This window comes from Polyodon spathula, chromosome 2, assembly GCF_017654505.1.
Source record: "Polyodon spathula isolate WHYD16114869_AA chromosome 2, ASM1765450v1, whole genome shotgun sequence".
NCBI lineage: Eukaryota > Metazoa > Chordata > Actinopteri > Acipenseriformes > Polyodontidae > Polyodon > Polyodon spathula.
This window is the reverse complement of record NC_054535.1, coordinates 85,874,003-85,895,352: the sequence shown is the minus strand read 5'-3', so window position 1 is coordinate 85,895,352 and position 21,350 is coordinate 85,874,003. Positions and strand designations below refer to the sequence as shown.

Genomic DNA, 21,350 nt, shown 5'->3' with positions numbered 1-21,350 from the left:
ACCTAAAAAAAAAAAACTTTGTTATGATAATAAATAGTAAATGTAGCAAACTGGACAGTGAAAACCATGCATTTAATCCAAACTGGACGGCAGATTTTCTTTTTATTATGCCATCTCATTTAAATGCAAAACCTTTGTGTTTAATATGCCAAACCACTGTAGCAGTCAGCAACTTGATGCGCCAGTAACTTCAGTGTGGCCTATTCTCCTGACATTGTCGTAAGACGTGACAAAATTGTAAGTCTGAAGTCTTCATATCACACGTCAAATTTGATTCTCACAACATTAGTGAATGTACAAGATAAAGCAAGAGCTGCTTCTATGCGGTAATGTGGGTACTAGCTAAAAAGAAAACGTATTTCCTGGATTCTGAGTGTGTGAAGGAGTGCACTGTATCCCAATTAAAAACATTATTTAACAAGAAAGCAACACATACATAGAACTAAATAAAGAACTTACTAAACTATGATAAAAGGTATTGAAAGATCAAGAAAATGCTGTTGTACTGTATATAACTAACAGCAGAAAAGGTACACTACCAACAAACAAAAATTGCTGGATGAAAAAGTGGCTAATCAAAATGCTGGTAATTAGTTTATTTAGGCTGTGGGATTTGAGGCAAGGCAACTATGGAGCACTTTGACTTACATTAAAGTTTACCGAATTGTTCTTGTTTTTTAACAGAAATCCAAATTGTTTTTAAACCATCAAAATTTTAAAAAATCTATATTTAAATAATTCGGGCTTTAGGAGCAGATGAATTTGTACGTAAATGTAGATTCATACCAGCTTGTCGACAGCCTTTTTCTGTTAGTATGCATAAATGATTTAGTGGTTCAGAAATACCTGTCAGGTTCTGTGATATGGTTTCTTTTTTGTTTTTATTTTCATGCCATTAAAGTATTTAGTGTGTCGGTGCCAATTTCCCTAAAGCACACAGCTAAATGCTAAGCATGAACAGACTGATGTCTTGTTCAGTTGCCCACCAAATTCCATTCTTCTTTGCTGCTGATAAATGTATTGACTTTGTTGGCTAATTGTAAATTGCTCTGAAACTACATGCTTGATATGAAATGTTTATCTTGTTACAATAGATTTGTTTGATGGAACTTTCTTATGGAAACCTTTTGTAATTAACTTGCCAAGTAGTTTCAGATTCACAATGAAAGATAAAAATATGAAAGGAGCCCATAAAATAACTATTGATGTGTGATGCAGAGCCTACAACATGAAAGAAAGTTTTTAAGAATAGATTTTAATTATGATTGTGCAGAGGCCATTCAGCTCATCAGTGTTTGCTCAGATCCAAGTTGGGTCTTAAAGGACCTCAATGATTCAGCTGCAACAACATGGTTAGACAACCCATTCAATATCCTCACTACTCTGTGTAAATAAGGTTCTCCTACCCCTTTAATCAAGTCCCCCTGTTCTTCATCCTATCTTCGGAGCTCATTCCTTTAAGCCCTCAGATTAGTATGGTTGCTCTTTGCTGGACTCTCCAGTGCCACGTTCATTTGTTACTGTTGTGACCAGAATTTAACACAACTTTGTAAGGGCCTTGTCACCAGTGCATTGTGTAGCCTCATCATAACCTTCTTTGATTTGCACTCTAGACCTTTGACTACATACCCAAGCAATCTGTTTGCCTTCTTAATTGCATATTTTTCGTATTTCTCTTGGTGGGCCTGTTCATGTTTTATACCAAGTTTCGACTTTTCAGTGTCTTCGAAGACTTCTAGTCGAAAAAAATGAATTAAAGTTTATTTTGTATAAATTAGTTTTATAGTTTATTAACAGCTATGGATGAACATATTCTATACCACCTATTTGGTATATGAATCATACATTCATATTAGTTAGTTTTGTTATACTGTATTTACAGTATAATCGTAAATCTCGAAAAACTACTCACTTCTAAATCTTTTGTAATCATTTTTGTATTACTTTAGTATAAATACATGTTAATTTGGATTCATATGTTGTTTTTTTCTGACTTTTTGTGAATGCAAAGACACACATTTGCCCGTTTTCCCATTGGAAATAGTGATATTTTGAAATATCACTGTCCTGGTCACAAAAGCAAAGTTTGTGGGGAATAATAACCATTTTCTATACTTTTGAGGCATAAGCAATTAGGAAATAACACTTACTACCCAGGCACAAAAAAAAAAAAAAAATTGTTACACGGTGTTATGTGACTTCTAAAGACAATTGGTTGCACCAGTGCATATTTAGGTGTGTCATAGCAAAGGGGGTGAATATTTATGCAATCAATTATTTTCTGTTTTATATTTGTAATTAACTTAGAACAATTTGTAGATTTAATTTTTCATTTTGACATTATGGACTCTTTTGTGTTGTTCAGTGGCAAAAACTTCTAATTAAATCCATTTTGATTCCATGTCGTAACACAATAAAAAAATATATATATATATATATATATATATATATATATATATATATATATATATATATATATATTAATCTTTCTTTTATTATGCCCATCCTACCTTCTGTTGGCATGTGAAATACAATGAACCTTGGTTGTAAATCTCTTGTCCGACGGTGCTGGACATACTCATATGATGGACGCACCTGGTCTCAGCACGGGCACTTGCCCGACAAATGGAATGTTTCCCCACTGCCAAGAAGAGGGGTCAGTCTGGAAAAAGAGGAGACTGTTGCTAAAACGTATTGACTGGAAGTGAAACAATGTAGCAGCCGCAAATTGTAAAGGCAGCTGCATTTGTTTACCAAGGGGTCATGCGTGAGAGCATATAAGGCAGAGAATTGTTAAGCTAGAAGGACAGTAAAAGCGTGTTGTTATTGAAAACCATCAGTGTTGTGTTTTTGCTTGTTTGTAATTGTCTCGTCTTGCCCAGCACGAAACCAGACAACACTGTACCTTTGTCACAAATACCAAACTGTATTTGCACCACTAGCACTAATTCACACACTTAACTGACTTGTGTATGTGTTTTGAGTTTTGTGTGGGTGTATAATAATAACAGGATTATTATTTGCGGGGCAACATAGGGATTATAAATTAAGTAATACACACCCCTGTATTACTTACCTCCATTATTATTTACTGTTTGCTTTGCCGTCAGACACTGGACTTAAAAATAAATAAAAATAACCTTTTCACCTGGATTACAATTGTCCGTCTATTCACCTGTATCTGCACACAATCAACCACTTTGCTACAGTGTGTCAGTATTTTAAGTGATGCCACTCAAGAATATGTTTAGCATCCAGTACTTTGGTTTATTCAATACAGAATTGCACAGATATCTATATACATAAGAACATAAGAAAGTTTACAAACGAGAGGAAGCCATTCGGCCCATCTTGCTCGTTTGGTTGTTAGTAGCTTATTGATCCCAGAATCTCAACAAGCAGCTTCTTGAAGGATCCCAGGGTGTCAGCTTCAACAACATTACTGAGGAGTTGATTCTAGACCCTTACAATTCTCTGTTCTGAATCTCCCTTTGTCTAATCTCCATTTGTGACCCCTGATCCTTGTTTCTTTTTTCAGGTCAAAAAAGTCCCTTGGGTCGACACTGTCAATACCTTTTAGAATTTTGAATGCTTGAATTAGGTCGCCACGTAGTCTTCTTTGTTCAAGACTGAACAGATTCAATTCTTTTAGCCTGTCTGCATATGACATGCCTTTTAAGCCCGGAATAATTCTGGTCGCTCTTCTTTGCACTATTTCTAGAGCAGCAATATCTTTTTTTTATAGCAAGGTGACCATAACTGAACACAATATTCAAGATGAGGTCTTACTAGTGCATTGTACAGTTTTAACATTACTTCCCTTGATTTAAATTCAACACTTTTCACAATGTATCCGAGCATCTTGTTGGCTTTTTTTTATAGCTTCCCCACATTGTCTAGATGAAGACATTTCTGAGTCAACAAAAACTCCTAGGTCTTTTTCATAGATTCCTTCTCCAATTTCAGTATCTCCCACATGATATTTATAATGTATATTTATATTTCCTGCGTGCAGTACCTTACACTTTTCTCTATTAAATGTCATTTGCCATGTGTCTGCCCAGTTCTGAATCTTGTCTAGATCATTTTGAATGGCCTTTGCTGCTGTATCTACATGCAGTATTCATTCCAAAAAACAGCCATTCACAAATACAGCACATAGTTTGCTTTTGTTTTGTTTGTTTTTTTTAATAAAAACCCCAAACCATAAATTATGCAAAAATGAGTAACAGTTTTTTTGGTGTTTTTTTTTACATTAAGAAATCCAAACTATAACAGTTTTACAGACAAGGCTCATTTTTGTTAAAGCTTTTACACAACTGTTTTCCCCGTTACATAGTTCAGTATAACAGACACTAACAGAGTATATCAGTCTATCAGCCACATTGCACAAGAATTCACAAAGACCTGCTCAGCGGTTAGTGATGTACATGCTATAAAGTGCTAGCTTTACAAGTTATAAACATACTATGTTGACATCCTTTGAATATTTCAGTGAGTATTACCTAACTGGTGGCCCTAAAGACAACACCCTTAAGCTGAGTAGCTGGTAAAAAAAACAAGCACGCGCACACACACAAAACATATACTTCTTTTCAACTCTGTGTTCAGTACAAGTTGATTCAAAATATAGTTCTCAAATAACCTTAAGAAAACGCCATGCACTAAGCACACTATGTTTATAAGGTTAATTGTTTTGTCTAAGGAATTATATATCCAGTTTGTTCCCCCGATCTAGTACAGTGTGAAACTAAAATATGAAAGAAAAAAACTAAAGAAACCCTGATTTGGTATAAAATTGCCACAGCTAAAACAGTGGCAATACAGAAATCTCCAACTACACTTAAACAAAAAAAAAAAAAAAAAAAAATACAAAAAAGATATATCAGCTATGTTCTGGTTCTCTTGTTGTCCCAGATGCGTATTATTTCTGTTAGTGTTCTGAAAAAAATAGTAACACAAGTTTCAAACTGGCCATCTTTTCTGTTCTAAACTGCCACAAAAACACAGCAAACCATAAAAAAAAAACAATAAAAGCAATTGTAGACTTCAGAGTATGTGTGTATATATAGTTCAACTTTAAACCACATGGTAACTGCTTTAACCAGATATGAAATACAAGCGTTTAGTAACTTGAATAGTAAGTCCATCCACCTTAAACCATCAGATTTTAAAATCATGCCCAGCTTGTCAAGTGACAAGGTAACCAAAGGATAACATTTTCCCTTTTTAAAGGTGTGCATGCTTAGTCCCTCTGACAGCCCCACATATGGTTAAAATATCAACTGATCCAGCATGTTAAGGTAACAGATATAAGTGAAGATGACATACATTTTGGCTAGTGCCTTCATGAGCGTATGTTTCTTCAAAGATATCAGGGAACTGCAAAGTATAAAACTATACTTAAAAGAAAGGCTAAAAATCAGTTAATCACAAGCCTTCGGCATTGAAAGAGCGAATAGCTTTAATAAATAGCAATTTAAAAAGAACATTGTTTCTAACAGCGGTTAAAAAACAAAGAAGAGGTAGGCAGTGAGTGGCCCTCTAGGCCACATTGTGAGCACCGCTATTAAAACAAAACAAGATACGTTGTACCAATGTTCAGTCTTAAAATGATCGCCTTTTTTACCCACTCACACCAAAACACACTGAATACTTTCCGAAGAAATAAATGGTTTACTATTCCTATGCTTGATGTGTACCGGTACCATACAGATTAATAGTATATTTAGATTGGAAATGGACAACAAATGGAAAAATACCCTGCGGTGGATGTGCCATTCTTTTAGATTTTGGAAGACCATAGACCAATATATAAATAAATGCTCTTGCTATAACTGTGAAAAACACTATAGTGGATACTCCATTGTGTTCTGCAGTATTCCTTATGTCTCAAGAAGTACACTTAACTGCCACAGACTTGACCAGGCTACTAATGAAACCACTATAGTTGTCCCTATACTTTAAAGCCAAAAGATTTTTATTTTACATCTCTTAAGTGCGTGTTGATTCAAGTAAAGCTTCCCGCTTATCTTTTAATTGTTTGGATGAGACAATCCATGTTATAAAATGTTGTATAAACAAGGACTTGACATGAATGTAGTGTTAGTAAATACATTATAATCAGTGTGCTGGTATTGTCTTCAATGCTGATGTTACATATAGGACAAATACCAATGTACTTTCCTCACTCAAGGTTTGATTTGCTGCCATTTGCTCATTTGCAAGCATTTTTTAAAAGGCATCAATCTTGTTGCTCTCCATTTTTGAGAAATATGAAGGAGGAATGTTCCCTTTATAACATTGCAAAAATGTAACCAAAGGCACGTGGTTCTGACCTCACACTTAATGAGCTGCATTTTAGATTCTGTGTCACTTAAAACTGTAGTGTTATAAAAGAAATAGACATAGTTCTCATATATAGCTAACATATGTCATAGCAGCAGAAGTTGTAGCACCAAATAGATCTAAAACATGCTTTTCTCCTACAGAAAGATTAAAGTAATAATGTTTTTGCACTATTAAAAACAAAGTAATAATAAATGGCTTGGGAACTGGAGTTGTACGCTTTTACTACTAATGTTGCCCAGTAAGGTGAGTGGTAGTGATTAAAGTTGCTACTGAGCATCTCCTGTATATCCTAAACGCTTGCTTAAGATGACTTCCTCAAGATGTACTCCTCCACTACCCATAAGGCCAAAAGCTGGATACATAGTGCCAGTGCAATCCACCTGACGCTCCCAAAGGCATTTCATGTTGTCTGCATCATAAAAGTAAACCCTCCCTTTCTCGTAGTCAAGACAGATACCAATACGTTGTGGCACAGGCAGGACACGGTTGCTATAGTCGGTGGCGGTGGCAGCCGAGCCCTTGGGGATGATGAACTTGCCCATTCCTATGGTGACCAGAGTGAAAGGCTGGGAGCTGTCATAGTTGGTATCTTCACTGCCGCTGTCATGACCACTGTCATGATCATACCTGGAAGACACAAATGATCCCATCATTTAAATAGCTGGTGTATTTTTTTATTTATTGTTTGACGTATTTTAAAACAGTACACAAGAAATGTGCATCCAACAGCAATGCAAGCTCAAGATGCTCAGCAAATCAGATGTTTTCAATTAATCTAAAAACAAATTCTGCTGTAAATTAACAAGGCAGAAGGGCTTTGTTATCGTCGCGTCTTGCTCACGGCAGATATTTTGTATACCATGGTTTTTCATGGTTTGTATCCTCTATGAATAAAATATTGATGAACAAAGCATGCGTTGCCCACGTCTCACTTAACGTCTACTAAAACATAGATGAGCAGGTAACCTGATTACACTTTAAAACCTTTATTAGTACATTATTCAAAATGTAAGTGAATATAGATTTTTCTTTTGGGTCATGGATCAGTGAAACCAGTACAATTTCATCTTTAAGATTCTGCATTTCAACAAGTCACATCAGTACAGGATGAAATCCTTTTAAAACATTTATTTTCAACAAATATAAAAGGACTGTCAGTGAACTCTATTTTTAAAAGGGATATTAAGTAAAGAAGAGTGAAGTTCAGATTGCATGTGTAAATATTTCTTTGTACAGGTTACTAAATGGAAATGTAAAGTTTTGAAGATAAAACACAGACCTGATATGTTAAATTACAGTGTATTAACCAAAATAAATCAAATGTATTACTTACTGAAATAAAATAAAAAATGCCAGGAACTACTGTAACCCTTTTACCAGCATTACTGAAATTAAACCTGCTTAATGACTAAAGGCTGGTTTATATTTCAGTTTTTTTCAACCTCTGTTAGATGGCCATGAGAAAAGCATCTGGCGTCCCAGTCTACTTTGCGATCGCCAGACAGACACCCAGCTAGAGACTAGAAACTGCCGTCTGCAACGGTCACACGAACCAGTGCCAGCCTTAATTCTACCCCCTGCTGTTGACTCAGCCTGCCTTTTTCTTGTGTCTAACGTCTATGAATTCTGTTCCTTTTATTTATTATACAATCAGACATGTTTCAGTCAGCAATTCTGGGTCATATGTTTTGAACACATCTAATTTTTTTTTTTCGTGTGCCATCATAAAGTAAACTGCATCTTCAAGACAGGTCATAGTTGGTACATTAAAATGCATTTGTATCCTTTACAGTTTCTCTGGCCTGGAATCAAAATACTTACCTGGGACTGCTGGTGTCTCTAGGGTTGTGGAACCACTCCTGTAACTTAGTATCTGAAGCAACGCCTACTTTAACCAAGTAAGAGTGGGGCTCCACACGGAAAACCCAGAAGTGACTCCCTCTGTTGATGCCGGTGTCCCCGATAATGTAATCCAGACACATGTAACTCCCCATCTGGATTCTCTCTGAGCCCAACAGCAGGGAGAGGCCAGCCACGCTCTCCACAGACTGCCGTCTGTTCAAGATGAGGCGCTCCGTGTTGAAGCCACACTTATCATCAAAGAGAAAACTGAAAACTTAAGAAAGAATAAGGAAAAGGCTTTTCGTAAAAGTAGTACAGGGATAGCACAGTTTTCTTAACTAATGTATTTCCTTTTCTGTTTCAATCATCAAATCCTGGTAACTTTTTAACCCTCTTAAATTTAAAGCACCAGAGACTATCCACTAATCTGCAACACCAGGATGCATATTCGAGAGATCCACTGAGTCCACAGGGATGCTTCAGACTGCTGTGTTTTAAAAAGTCACAAGGATTTGGTGACTAAAATAGAAAAGGATATACACTGGTTAAGATGGCAAAAAAAGCTAAGAGGCAGTGATGATTGAAACAGAAAATGATATACAAACTCAGTCTAAACAAGCAGAATACATTAGTTAAGACAGCTGATATTTCATACCCACACCAAGTTGCTCATTAAGGGGATTAATCATCCATAATATTAGAGAAGAAATGTTTGGTTATCTACCATCTAATGTTATTTTATATAAAGTAGTGCACGATTATTGCTAATGAGATTCTGTGAAACCAGTCATTTGTTATAACTTATAACTTTGACCGAGTTTCTTTTTAGTGCTACTGTTTAACTCATTTAAGAGCCCCCCCCCCCCCATCTTAAGCCTAGTTGTCACTAATGATTCAAGATCATTTTGTTGGTATTGTGCCCTGAAGTGCTGAATTATACAAGCATGCTGGTTTTGAGCATGTATAATGCAAACCTTGTTAATTGTATCACTGTAACGGCTTTGCAAACTAAAGGTTAACATCAATCCTGGGGTTATAAAAAATGCAATTCAACAAAATTGTGTGATTTAACCAATACACAATGTCACCAGCAGGGGGCTCTCTTGTCTACAACTGTAGAATGTTTTACATCCAATACTTTGAGAACAAAGAAAAACATACATTTGATCTAAGAGGCAGTTACCATTGCTAAAATTAGACACAAGCTTGTGATATAATGCCGGTCATGTATGTATCTAAATAAAATGCAGTTCATAGAAGACCTATGTTTCAAGTTGGTATGGCGCAGTTTATGTTTTTAATAGGCTTGTCCTTATGAAAGTTTTACATGTTAAATTTGCAGTTCACCATGCTTTTTCATTTACATAGAGTTTTATACTATGATTTGCCATACTTCCATTACATTTACAATGTTCGCTTGCCTGTGCTTTACTACACTGCTATGCTTTTACTTTGGTTTACTGCAGTTACATCTCTGGATATTCAGTAATTTTTGCTCTAGTATCTTCTCCAGGACTGGTAGTCAATTTACACCATGGGACAGAACTGACTTAAAATATACAAACAGCCTAGTCAGTGAATCTAGGCCTCTATTTTAACCACTATTTGACAAATCAAACTACTATAAAACTAATGAATCACTGTCCTTTATTATATAGCCAAATGGAACATATGAATTGCAGTGAATGAATCCTTCACTTAACATGGAAATCTTTTATGTCAACAGTCAGAATACAGTGGATGAGAGAGACTTGTTGAAACCATAGCAGAAATGCAACCATCACTTCTGCATTGTCAATGAAAACTTGGGGTCTGTAGGAAAGCTTCTATGCATGATTGGCAAATCCACTGTCATGGTAACATGATTGGGCATAAGGGGCCCTGGATGTAGCACACTTATTAAGCACCTAGTAACCCAATTTAAATTTTCCATAAAGAGACACATCTTCCATCATATTCAAACCAGTATTCAGGTATATTATATATGTGTGTGTGTGTGTAAACAAAGCTATTATTTTAACCACTTCTACGCTGCCTAACATATCTGTTACATCCTCAAAAACGCTCACACAAAAAGAATTGCTGTTTTTTTTACCCACTCAGGATCGATCACCTATAAGTTTTTGCAGATATGTGGTTGGGGGCTCTAATTTCATTATGTTACAGTGATAAAACACCTTCAACGCGACACAGTTGTTATGCATTTGTTTCTCTGCAATGACGAATGATAATAAAAAACATTCTCCTTTGATTAGGAGCTGTGTTACCACATTGTGTTTCGTGGAATTAGCTTTGAAAGGAGGCACCTGCATTTCTCTGCACTCTGCTGCTTCTCTTTTGTTGACGATACAGAGAGACCCTCCTACTTCTGAGGTTGGCATGACGACATTGGCACTTGAAACATGTCGCCAAAGATACTCGATGATGTGGCTTCATTACTTTTTTCCCCAGTGATGTTTGAGGTCAGCAAAGGAACCACGTTTTTTTTTTTTTTTGTTACAGCCCCTGTACTTGCAACGTCTGGTTGAGTTGGTGTTGGAGAGAAACAAGTTCAGTTAATTTTTGATTGGTCTGCTTATGTAAAATATAATTTGACTATTTAAATTTTTTATAATTTTATTTGATTATTGATTTTTTTTCTCCTCTCCCCCACCCCTCTAAACCTTTCATGATTACCTTTTTTCTCCCTTCAATACTTAATTGTAATTGTTGGTTTCATTGTATTTTGCTGTCCTCGTCCATTTAAAAAAAAATAAAAATACAACAAATACATGGGTGGCGTGGATAGGTCAGACCAGATGCTGGAGCTGTACAACGCTCCAAGGAAGACCATGGCATGGTATAAGAAGCTTGGCGTGTACAGGGTCCAGATCTCCTTGTACATGCCTACGTAGTGTACCCAAGTATGGCACCAGAACTTCAGCTCACATTTCTTGAATTTCAGATCTGTGATCTCCAGCCTTTTGTGCGATACACAATGAGTACCAAAGACTGAAAGATCAGAAACTGTGGCAAGGCTTAGCGAATGGCATTTTATTCGAATGCTGCCACAGTCTGGGAGAAAAGCCTAATCTCAAAAAAAGGCATAGAGAGGGACACATGGTACAACTGTCCCCTCTGTCCCTCTCAACCAGACCTCTGTTTGGAGGAGTGGTAATTCAAAATTTGTGATCAAAATACGCATGCGCCAGTGCATGGTGTCGAAGATCACAGAGTGGCAAAATGTCCTTGCAGTGAACATGCAGGCTCAAAGAAACTGAAGATAGAGAAGGGGAGAGAAGAAAGAATAATAAACACCAATGAATAAAGAGAACCAAAATAATAAACTTGTTGTGTTTATTTTAATTTTTTCTCTCTTTTTCTTTTAATTTTTGTTTATTATTTGTTCTTCTGTTCATTCGAGCCACAAAGAGTGTGTCACTCAGCATTTCACCAGGAGCCAGAGTCTGACCACCTCTGCCTTAAATTGTCTTATGCACTCTGATGCTTGTTGCACGTTCAAAAAAAAAATGCACAGAAAACAAGCAACACTTCCTTGCCACAAGCTAGTGTCTCATTTCGTTTACTTTACCAAGCAACCTGTATACAAACGTATACAAATCTAATTTTGAAAATACATTTTATCAAACCAGTCATGGATTACCATTACCACCAATTGTACCAATTTTGAATTTCAGGTCACTGCTCAATTGCTCTTACAAGCCTAGAGGAATGAAAGAATTTGAATGTGCTTCTAACTTAATGAAGACTGGGCTCTGCTCCAGTCGAAGCTCACAGAAACCCTGCCAGGTATACCATAAAAAAAAATAAAAAAAAATCATTTTTGTTCTTTGTGGGAAGCCCAAATATTTAAAAGGTGCCATTTCATTATCCCTTTGTGTGTCAAAAGAAAGGAATTGCTTCTTCACAGGATCCAAATTTTGACACAGCTCTCTAAAGGCATCAACTGGCGTCTGCTCTGTCCAGCCTCTCACTCCAGTGGTTTAAGTGAACATCCTCCCCAGTGCCCCTGGGACTCAGGGTTGTAAGCAAGGTTGTTAGAGAGCACATTGCTTCAAGAGTTTTCTGGCAGCAATGCCACGGAGAAGCAAACAATAGGTTATTATATTTAAACCAAGAAATATATGGCTAGTTTTGGCCGTTTTAAACTCACAACCATAAAGCTGCTGCAAGGACAGACTGGGTCTGCTTTAAGTGCTTTATTTTTTTAAATTTATTTATTTATTTTGTTAACTCAACCCCCAAATCTACAGAGTTAATAAGGTATCTACAGTATGACTGCAAGGGGACTAAAGCAACTTTTGAAGTCCGGTAACAATTATTCATGTAAGCTTTGTGCTAAACAGTTTTATCTGCAATGTTCTAAAATAAAAATAAAAAACTGCAAAATAAAATGGAATGGAATCTGTTACTTTCCATACCTGGTGCCGGGGGTGTGTGGAAAGCCACCTCTTGACTGTACGAACTGTAGACAGACTTCTTGCAGCTTTTCACCCTGAAGCTGTATAAGCTGTTAGTGTCAAGATCGCAAACCACTTTGCTGTTGCCATATATTTTCTCAGTGGCCAGCCATGTGGTTTCTGCTTTGTCATCCAGCTTCTTGTACTCCAGGATGTAATGGTCAGTAGGAGAGGAATCTTCAGGTAGCAGCCAGCAGATCAGACCTTCGTTGTAGACACGGCTCAGGGATTGGTCAATAACTGGTACATCTGGAACTGAAAAATCAATCACGTTAATGTTGGGGAGGCATAAATTCTGTCCTAGGCACCTACTCCCAAATACAATTCTGACAGAGCTTTTGGCATTTACGCTACAGTTTTTCAACCAACAGCTCTGAAATTGGTCTTTGAATACATGCTGTAAAATGTTATGTTAAACTAAACATTTCTTCATCTTCTCACGAAAACATAACATATATATATATATATATATATATATATATATATATAGTTATATTGTATTTGAACCATATTGAAACCAGATTAGTACTGCTTGAAGAAGTAGGAAGAGTTTGCTTTTTGGATAGCTTAGACTGTCAGTACAACTTCAGAGCCAAAAGAATGAAGCTGCAGGTGTAGTGAGTGTTCAGTCAGTACAGCACAGCTGATGGTTAGTCTTGAACAGGTAAAAGCTAGCCAGCCACATAGTTAAAACAAAACCTCATTAGAACACTTTGGACAGGATTGTCATTTAAAGGCCTAATCCATCATTTAAAAAAAAAAAAAAAAAACTTTAAATTGAATACAAGTCACTTCAAACAACAATAGGTCAATGATTCATAAAGCTATTTCAATTTAAAAGCTGATGATATTTAATTCCTATATTAAATTATGTGTTGTGAGCACTGTGTTTATGTGTTTGCCTGTTTCTCTCAGCGAAGCAGAGAATCAGGTCCCAATGGGTTTAGACTGCATGATCAGGTCCCAATGGGTTTGCACTGCAGGCAATACAAACTCTCTAGCATCAGCACAGAAAAACAGCGGACTCATGGTACTGTACATTTGTTTTTGTATACCTCAGAAGTGCAAAAAATGGCCTGAAATCATGCACACTTTCCAATTGATCCTTCTGGCTTTTACTTGTGAGTATATACAGTGCCTATAGAAAGTCTACACCCCCTTGAACTTTTTTCACATTTTGTTGTGTTAGTGCCTCAAGAGTTTCATGCATTTAAATGAGGATTTTTTTTCCCCACTTATATACACACCATACTCCACACTGTTAAGGGGAAAATAGTTTTTTATTGAAGAAAAAATTATATATTAAAAATACAAAACTGAAAGATCATAATTGGATAAGTCTCCACCCTCCTGAGTTAATACTTGGTGGAAGCACCTCTGGCAGCAATTACAGCTGTGAGTCTGTTAAGATAGGTCTCTACCAATTTTGCACACCTACATTTGGCAATATTTGACCATTCTTCTTTTCAAAACTGTTCAAGCTCTGTCACGTTCCTTGGGGAGCTTCGATGGACAGCAATCTTCAAATCATGCCACAAATTTTTGATTGGATTTTGGTCGGGGCTCTGACTTGGCCACTCAAGGACATTTACCTTTTTGTTCCTTAGCCACTCCAGTGTAGCTTTGGCTGTGTGCGTTGGGTTGTTGTCATGCTGAAATGGTGAACTTCCGTTCCAGTTTCAGCTTTCTTGCAGAGGGCAGCAGGTTTTCCTCAAGGACTTCTCTGTACTTTGCTCCATTTATTTTCCCTTCTATCCTGACAAGTGCCCCAGTTCTTGCCGATGAGAAACATTCCCATATCACGATGCTGTCACCACCATGCTTCACAGTAGGGATGGTGTTCTTTGGGTGATGAGCTGTGTTGGGTTTGCGCCAAACATAACGCTTTGCACTTAGGCCAAAACGTTCCATTTTAGTTTCATCAGACCACAAAACATTTTGCCACATGCCTGACTGTTTTATTTGCATACTTCAAAATGGGATTCAAGGTGGGCTTTCTTGAGTAATGGTTTCCTTCTTGCCACCCTACCATACAGACCATATGTGTGGAGTGCCTGGGATATTGCTGTCACATTTACACTTTCACTTTGATCAATCTTGGCCATAAAAGCCTGTAGCTCTTGCAAAGTTGCCACTGGCCTCTTGGCAGCCTCTCCTTCTAGCTTGGTCATCCAGCTTGGTGGTACCATACACCTTCCACTTCTTAATAATCGTCTTGACCGTGCTCCAAGGGATATTTAAGGCCTTTGATTTTTTTTATACCCATCCCCTGATCTGTGCCTTTCAACAAATTTGTCCCGGAGTTCTTTTGAGAGCGCCTTTGTGCTCATAGTTGAGTCTTTGCTTTGAAATACACTACCCAGCAGAGGGAACCTACAGGAACTGCTGAATTTATCCTGGAAACAAGAGAATCACTACAATTTAACACAGGTGGAGGCCACTTGATGTGTGATTTTGAAGGCAATTGGTTACACCTGAGCTACTTTAGGATTGATATTACAAGGGGGGTGGACACTTATCCAACCAAGCTATTTCAGTTTTTATTTTTAATTAATTTTCTACTAATTTCTAGAATATTTTTTTCATTTGGAAGTTGTGGGGTAGGATGTGTAGATAAATGGAAAAAAAAAAAAAAAAAAAAAATTTAATTCCAGGCTATAAGGCCACAAAAGGTGGACATTTTGAAAGGGGGTGTAGACTTTCAGTAGGCACTGTATATTTTTTTTAGAGCTTTTTGCATAGCCTGCATACACTGTTACCTGATAGACAACCGTTTTAGGTGTGGCAAGTAACCATTACACCAACCATCTTTCAAGTTATTTCATCCATAATTATATAATAAATGTATTAATTTATTTCAGTTATTAAAGTAAATTTACCAACCAGTGATATTATCAACCAAGTTGTTCAAACCAAAATATATTTAATGTTGTAGCTTAAACTTTATTTATGTGACAAATGACTGGGAAATGTTCCCGTAGCTGCCTTTAACCTTCCCTACACAAAGAGCTTTAAGATGCATCATCGACTAAAAGGTGTGTAAAAAAAAAACTTGTCTAGTCAACGGTTACAGGCAGACAACTAAATGCATGTTTATTTGATCAATACTAACCTTTAAACTTCGCTTTTAGCTCTTGTATTCTGTTTATGTCTTCTCTGTATCACTAATGCACTCTAATAGCACCATTATTTCAGTAGCCCTGTTGTGAAATGTTGTCAAAGTAAAATGTTCCTGGAACCACATGGCTCTCACCCAATGAAAAGAGTAGTACTCTTAAAAGCATCACTAATCTAACTTCAGGTATTGATCTGAACTAGGGATACTTGAGTAAACAGTACAATTAGTGAACTCAAAATTAGTTTTTATTGTATGTAGCTACCTAGAATTACTGTAGTAGCAGAGAGAGCACTATTTTAGTTTAGGACTGACATAAAAGAAAGAAATGCAGAAATTAAAAAGGGGTTTTCTTTTGTGTCCCAATTTAGCAATGGTGTAAAACTCCAATTTCTCAACACACTATCTTGTCAGTAACCCCTAGAGATTTACCAAAACAAGAATGACCTGTTTTACAGAGCTGATTGTTAGCCCAAACAAACAAACAAAGACTACAATTAGTAAGATTGGTTCATGTTTCCACTCTGTCACAATTTTCCATTATATTCAAAAATCACTAAATTCTCCATTGAATTTCCCAGGAAGCCACTGTTAAGACAATTCCTGACAACACTGGAATCATCTTAAAACCCCACCAGGTAGCGTTTCAGTGGTTCAGAGCAGTTAAAATGGTAATGGGGGTAGACCCTTTGTTGCAGATCTTTCAAAAGGGCTGGTGGAGGGGGTAACATTCATTTTAAAAAGTCTTCAAAAGTCACACTGTAAGGGCCTTTGTAAATGTATCTAACTTCAGACCAACTTCTGTGTGTACAATTTAACCCAACTGCTGAAAAGTACTCAAACTGACAAGCATTGTTTTCTGAATCCCTTGTGTCTTTTGTTGACTTCAAAGTTCCCATGCTGTAACAAGAGAGACTGATCTTCATTTTCCCCTTCCTCTGTCTTTCTTTGATCAGGACAAAATAATAAAATGCTTTCAGGTACAAGAGAATGGGTGTCCGTGTGCCTGCCAGTTCTCAACATCACTATGAAATAATTAATTTTGCTAAATAAAAGGAAAGACGTAATCTGAAAAGAAAATGCCATTTGATCAGTGGCCTTTTTTTCGTTTGTTTTAAAATGAATTTTGGGAAACTGGTACAATTCCCAGAATAGCAGACAGGGTTGCCTAGCAGAAGGAATGGAAGCTAGGAGGCACTAATCCAGAATCCAAACTCCTGTTAATGAGAGTATTGTTTTTATAGCTTGAAGCTTCTTAGTGCTTAGTACTATTTCCTAATTTGTACGGTTTGTTAATATCTCAGTCACACAAGGTCGAGTCTGACTCGAATCTGAGTCTTTTGCAGCCGTGACTCGAGTCCGAGTCCAAATCACGAAAACTGCGACTCGAGTTCGACTTAAGTCCCACAAGTCTGCTTCTACCATTTTTTCTAAATGTTGTAAAGCCACTCTTTCTTTACAGACTCATAATGTAAGTCACAAAAGTCTCATGAAGTCTAAAAGTTGAATAGTTTTAGGACAATTACATTAAACTAAATGAAGACATAAAACATCACAGAATGTGGTGCATGCCTTATTTCTTAGCATGAGTCACATTATATTTTATTTGCAATCTCACCATTGACCTCATTAACTTTTTCTTTCGTACAATTCTCATTTACTAGCCTTAGCATCTCTGACATAAAAACAAGTTTTATCAAAGATGGGCATGAAAGGAAAGAGCACCACGCCTTAAAGCAGCCATTAAGAGCCTCTGAAATTCCGGCTTTATGCAAGTAAATAGCTTCTCACCTCACTTTAATTAGAATGCTCCCAGCAGTGCAGACATGCAGACTCAAAAGGATTTGGTGACTAAGTAAAAAATGCCTAACTGCAGGAGATCAGAGTAAAGAAGATTATTTAAGGCCACTGCAGAGAGCCAAGGAAACAGAGAAAGAGAGAAATTAGTTGTAGAGACACTCACTGCTGAAGCCCATCTCCTTTAGAAGATCTTCTTCCTTGGAAACATCAAGGATGAAATCACCAAAGGAAGGATCGGCAGCTGGGTGGAATGACCTTAGAGTCTCTGTGGCTTTCTGGATTCTGAAGAGGAGGAGATGAACATTTTATTAGAAGGTTTTATTTGTGCTGGGACAAAACAAATAGGTAAGACAACGGAAGGATCTTCTTTAATGATCTAAACAGTGGGGGATGTAAAAACGGTCACCTGTCAGCTGATAAGCCCAGTGTAAAATGACCTCATTACATTGTATTTGTTGTCTATATATTTAAAATGGCCTGATAATTAAACCCAGGGAGAAAACTCAAGTGGGATTTATAGTATGTAAATCTGCCACTGTTTAGATCATTAAGCTAGACCCTACAGTTTTGTTACAGGCACACAAACACAGTAGTATTAACCCTTTAACACCAGCATTTGACAGTTATCCTTTCAGAACTAACAAACTATAAAAATGCCACCAGTACAACCTCATGCATCTGCTGCAACAAATTAATAACAATATAAAAATCCCCAGACCAGGGCACAAAGAAAATGCATATGTACACCTACATGCAGCCATGGTCTGCACTTTTTATAAATGCACTGTTTGCAGCCTTATTTGATTTACCAGTATATTGCAATCATGAAAGCAGAAGCAGGTATACATCATAAAAAAAAGACAAGTCAAGGGTGAAGCTGCTAGACTGTCATATTAGGGGGCAGACAGTAACAATAATGCCAATGGAATTTTATATCCAAAAGCTTTTTGTACTTTTCTACCTTCAAACCCTAAAAAAGTTAATCACGAAGAGATGTCTAAGGGCAGTGCTGGACCTAATGTAAAACATCGGATTTTGTTTAAAAATATATTGTGAGATGGACAACACAGGGTACTGCTTTTTGTAAACACTGTGGTAAGTTCTGTAACACTTTTAAAACAGGCATTCAGAGGGAAGAATGTTTGGCTTCCAAGTGCACCACAAAGTTTACAGCATTCTAATGAAAACCTACGGATCGTATTTCTTCCCCCTACCTGGTGTACAGCTGCTTTGCAGTCTGGACGAAGCAGGACTGATCGGTCTCTTTTAGCACCTCCTGGGCGTAGCCCACCAGCCCGCTGTTCTCCAGCATGCCTTGGTACTCCTCCCTCTGGCTCTTCAGCTTCTCCAGACGGGTGGCCTGGGTTACCTCAATGGTCCTGAGCATCTCAGTCTTCCTCTCCTCCAGAATGTTGAAGAGCGTTTCAAAATGAAGATTGGCTTCCCTTGTAGATGTTTCTCCATTATGCTGCCACCAAACAACACACAGATTTAGGAACAAACTATAAACACTATTGCAAGCTAATTCGAACCTGTTACTATCCGACTGTGTTCAGATTAGTAATTTTTTTCCGGGCAATGACTATAAAATGTACCATACTAAAAATACCCTGTCTATTATTGGTTTTATTGAATTCTTATATTTAATTAAAAAATAAGCAATAACCTATTTAAAATACAGACACAGCTGTAAATGTTACAAATGGTTCTCAGTTCTGATATTTAATTTTTATTTTGACTGCTGCTATCAGTATGCGATCCATTATGATATCATAGTTTGGATTATATGTCATTTCAAATTACCAGGGTTCCAACTGTTCTCTCTTTGTACACTTCATGTTCCTTGTAGTTATCTCTTAATCGCCACTATCAATGTGACCTAGATTAGTGGTACTCAGTTCTAATATTCAATGGCCATTCAGTTCTAGACAGGTCATACATTATTTACTTGAGCTTTATAGGAATAACTAAATAATGTATAACTTGGAGGACCAGAGTTGAGTACCACTGACCTAGTTTTGGATACCCTCAAGAACTTGCTTGAAGTGTCCACATTAGTGAGGCACCAAATTCATGCTTCTTAATTGTTAATGAAAACAATGCAGGCTCACATGGTTTAGATCTCTCTGAGTTCCACTCTCTGAGATTTTGTGGTGGCACAAACTAAATAATGAATTAGCATCTGAGAATGCATCCATTAATGATAGCATCAGAGGTGAACCACTGTGTAACTTTACTGTCCTCTTACATATAGAATCTTCATGTGGCTTTACACTGTTTAGCCAAGCTTGGCAATAAGCCGCACAATGTAGAATAATTGATCATATTCCTAAATCAATTAACACTTGTACAATAATGTGCATTCATGTAAACAATGCACATAGACAACTTTGTTATTGTTTTTAAAAGTGTACATCTAAAAGTGAAGACAGCATTTGAAATCCAATAAATGGTCAATTGATGCACTAAACTGATGTTGTCATCTAGGCCTCTCTGTTTTTACTGTTGTAGATATTACCATCATCTAAAACTAAATATTCCAGTTTACAGCCAATGTGTAACTGTAGCAGGGAGATGTGCAAGCCATTTCATTGTCTTTCGAAAACAAGTTTTAGTATTGCTGATTCAAACAACAGATGCCAGAGAGTCAAGGTTTGAAGTACATAAAAGTGCACTCTGTAGAATGTATTAGATAAAGCAGCATCACCACAGGACAGAACCAAGGGTTGAAACTAAAAATGTTAAAAAGCACCAGTTAAAAGAGCTAGCAAAAGCATGGCACAGTAAGTATAACACAGTATTTCTGTCCAACTAGCCCTATAAGAGATGCTTGTTGGTAGCTGACAATATTTCACACTACATGGAAATATCTGTTCAACATCCACGGTAACCAACTTTGACTGCAAGGTTATTTGCATACATCTTCAGCCAAGCCGTTATGAACAAACAAGCCAGTTCATAAGACCTAGTTTATAGTAACTTGTTTTCCATAAATTTGGTTACTTATACTGTACAGCATATTTCCTCTTTTAGAGGTAAATGGAATTTCCCTTACAGGACTGGAAATTTCCACAACATGGTAATTCAAATATTCATTCTATCTGATCTGCCAAAACAAGTTTTGAAATATTAAGAGAAACGCTATTTATACTTCTGTACAGATTACAAAATGAAAGGGAGCTTTCTTAAAAAAAACAAACCATAAGAATAAATACACTTATTCCCCTCCCAGTTTATCTTTAGTTGACCAAATCTTTATCTGCAATTGCACTGTTGGAAATAAAGCACCCTTTATCCATGTCTAGCACAGTATCCAGAAATATTACAGCTGGTTTCCCAAATGTTAATTAGCAATAGCCTTGGAATATCTAATCTTGATTATCGGGGTCAGTGGAACCAGCTAAACATGTTCATGTAATCCTAGTTTCATGAATACTGCAGGATCAATTCATCCTTACCTGGGTATGAGTAATCAATTCATCCAGCTCAGAGATCTGAGTCTTCACTTGGTCCTCCTTACTGATGATGTAATGGATACTCCTGGATAGTTTTTCCTGTTGGCACAACAACAAAGTACATCTGACTACATGACAGTGGAAACCCACTGCTTCATTAGGACATACAGTGAGAGCAGATCCATATTGTGAAGCAGAACTCAATATCTTGAGGAGGTAAATACCCACTATCTTGATGCAACTGATACATGAAACATGACCATCTAGGGGAGAGGGGAGACTGGGTAGCTTAAGCATTTTATTATTATAATATACATTTTTTTTTTA

The 21,350-nt window shown here is 36.9% G+C and overlaps 1 protein-coding gene across 4 annotated transcripts in view; it reads right to left on the bottom strand.

The window, feature by feature from the left end:
* Positions 1–4,043: 4,043 nt before the first annotated feature.
* The window catches only part of LOC121302787 (E3 ubiquitin-protein ligase TRIM36-like), a 37,305-nt gene continuing 19,998 nt past the window's right edge, over positions 4,044–21,350 (bottom strand). For all 4 annotated transcript variants that reach the window (XM_041233000.1, XM_041233019.1, XM_041233028.1 and 1 more), the window contains 6 exons: positions 21,027–21,122; positions 18,783–19,036; positions 17,732–17,850; positions 12,615–12,908; positions 8,173–8,467; positions 4,044–6,978 (listed from right to left, as the gene is read on the bottom strand). In XM_041233000.1, coding sequence (XP_041088934.1) covers positions 6,618–6,978; positions 8,173–8,467; positions 12,615–12,908; positions 17,732–17,850; positions 18,783–19,036; positions 21,027–21,122 — 1,419 coding nt within the window. In that variant the 3' untranslated portion in view covers positions 4,044–6,617. The remainder of the gene's footprint in view (positions 6,979–8,172; positions 8,468–12,614; positions 12,909–17,731; positions 17,851–18,782; positions 19,037–21,026; positions 21,123–21,350) is intronic.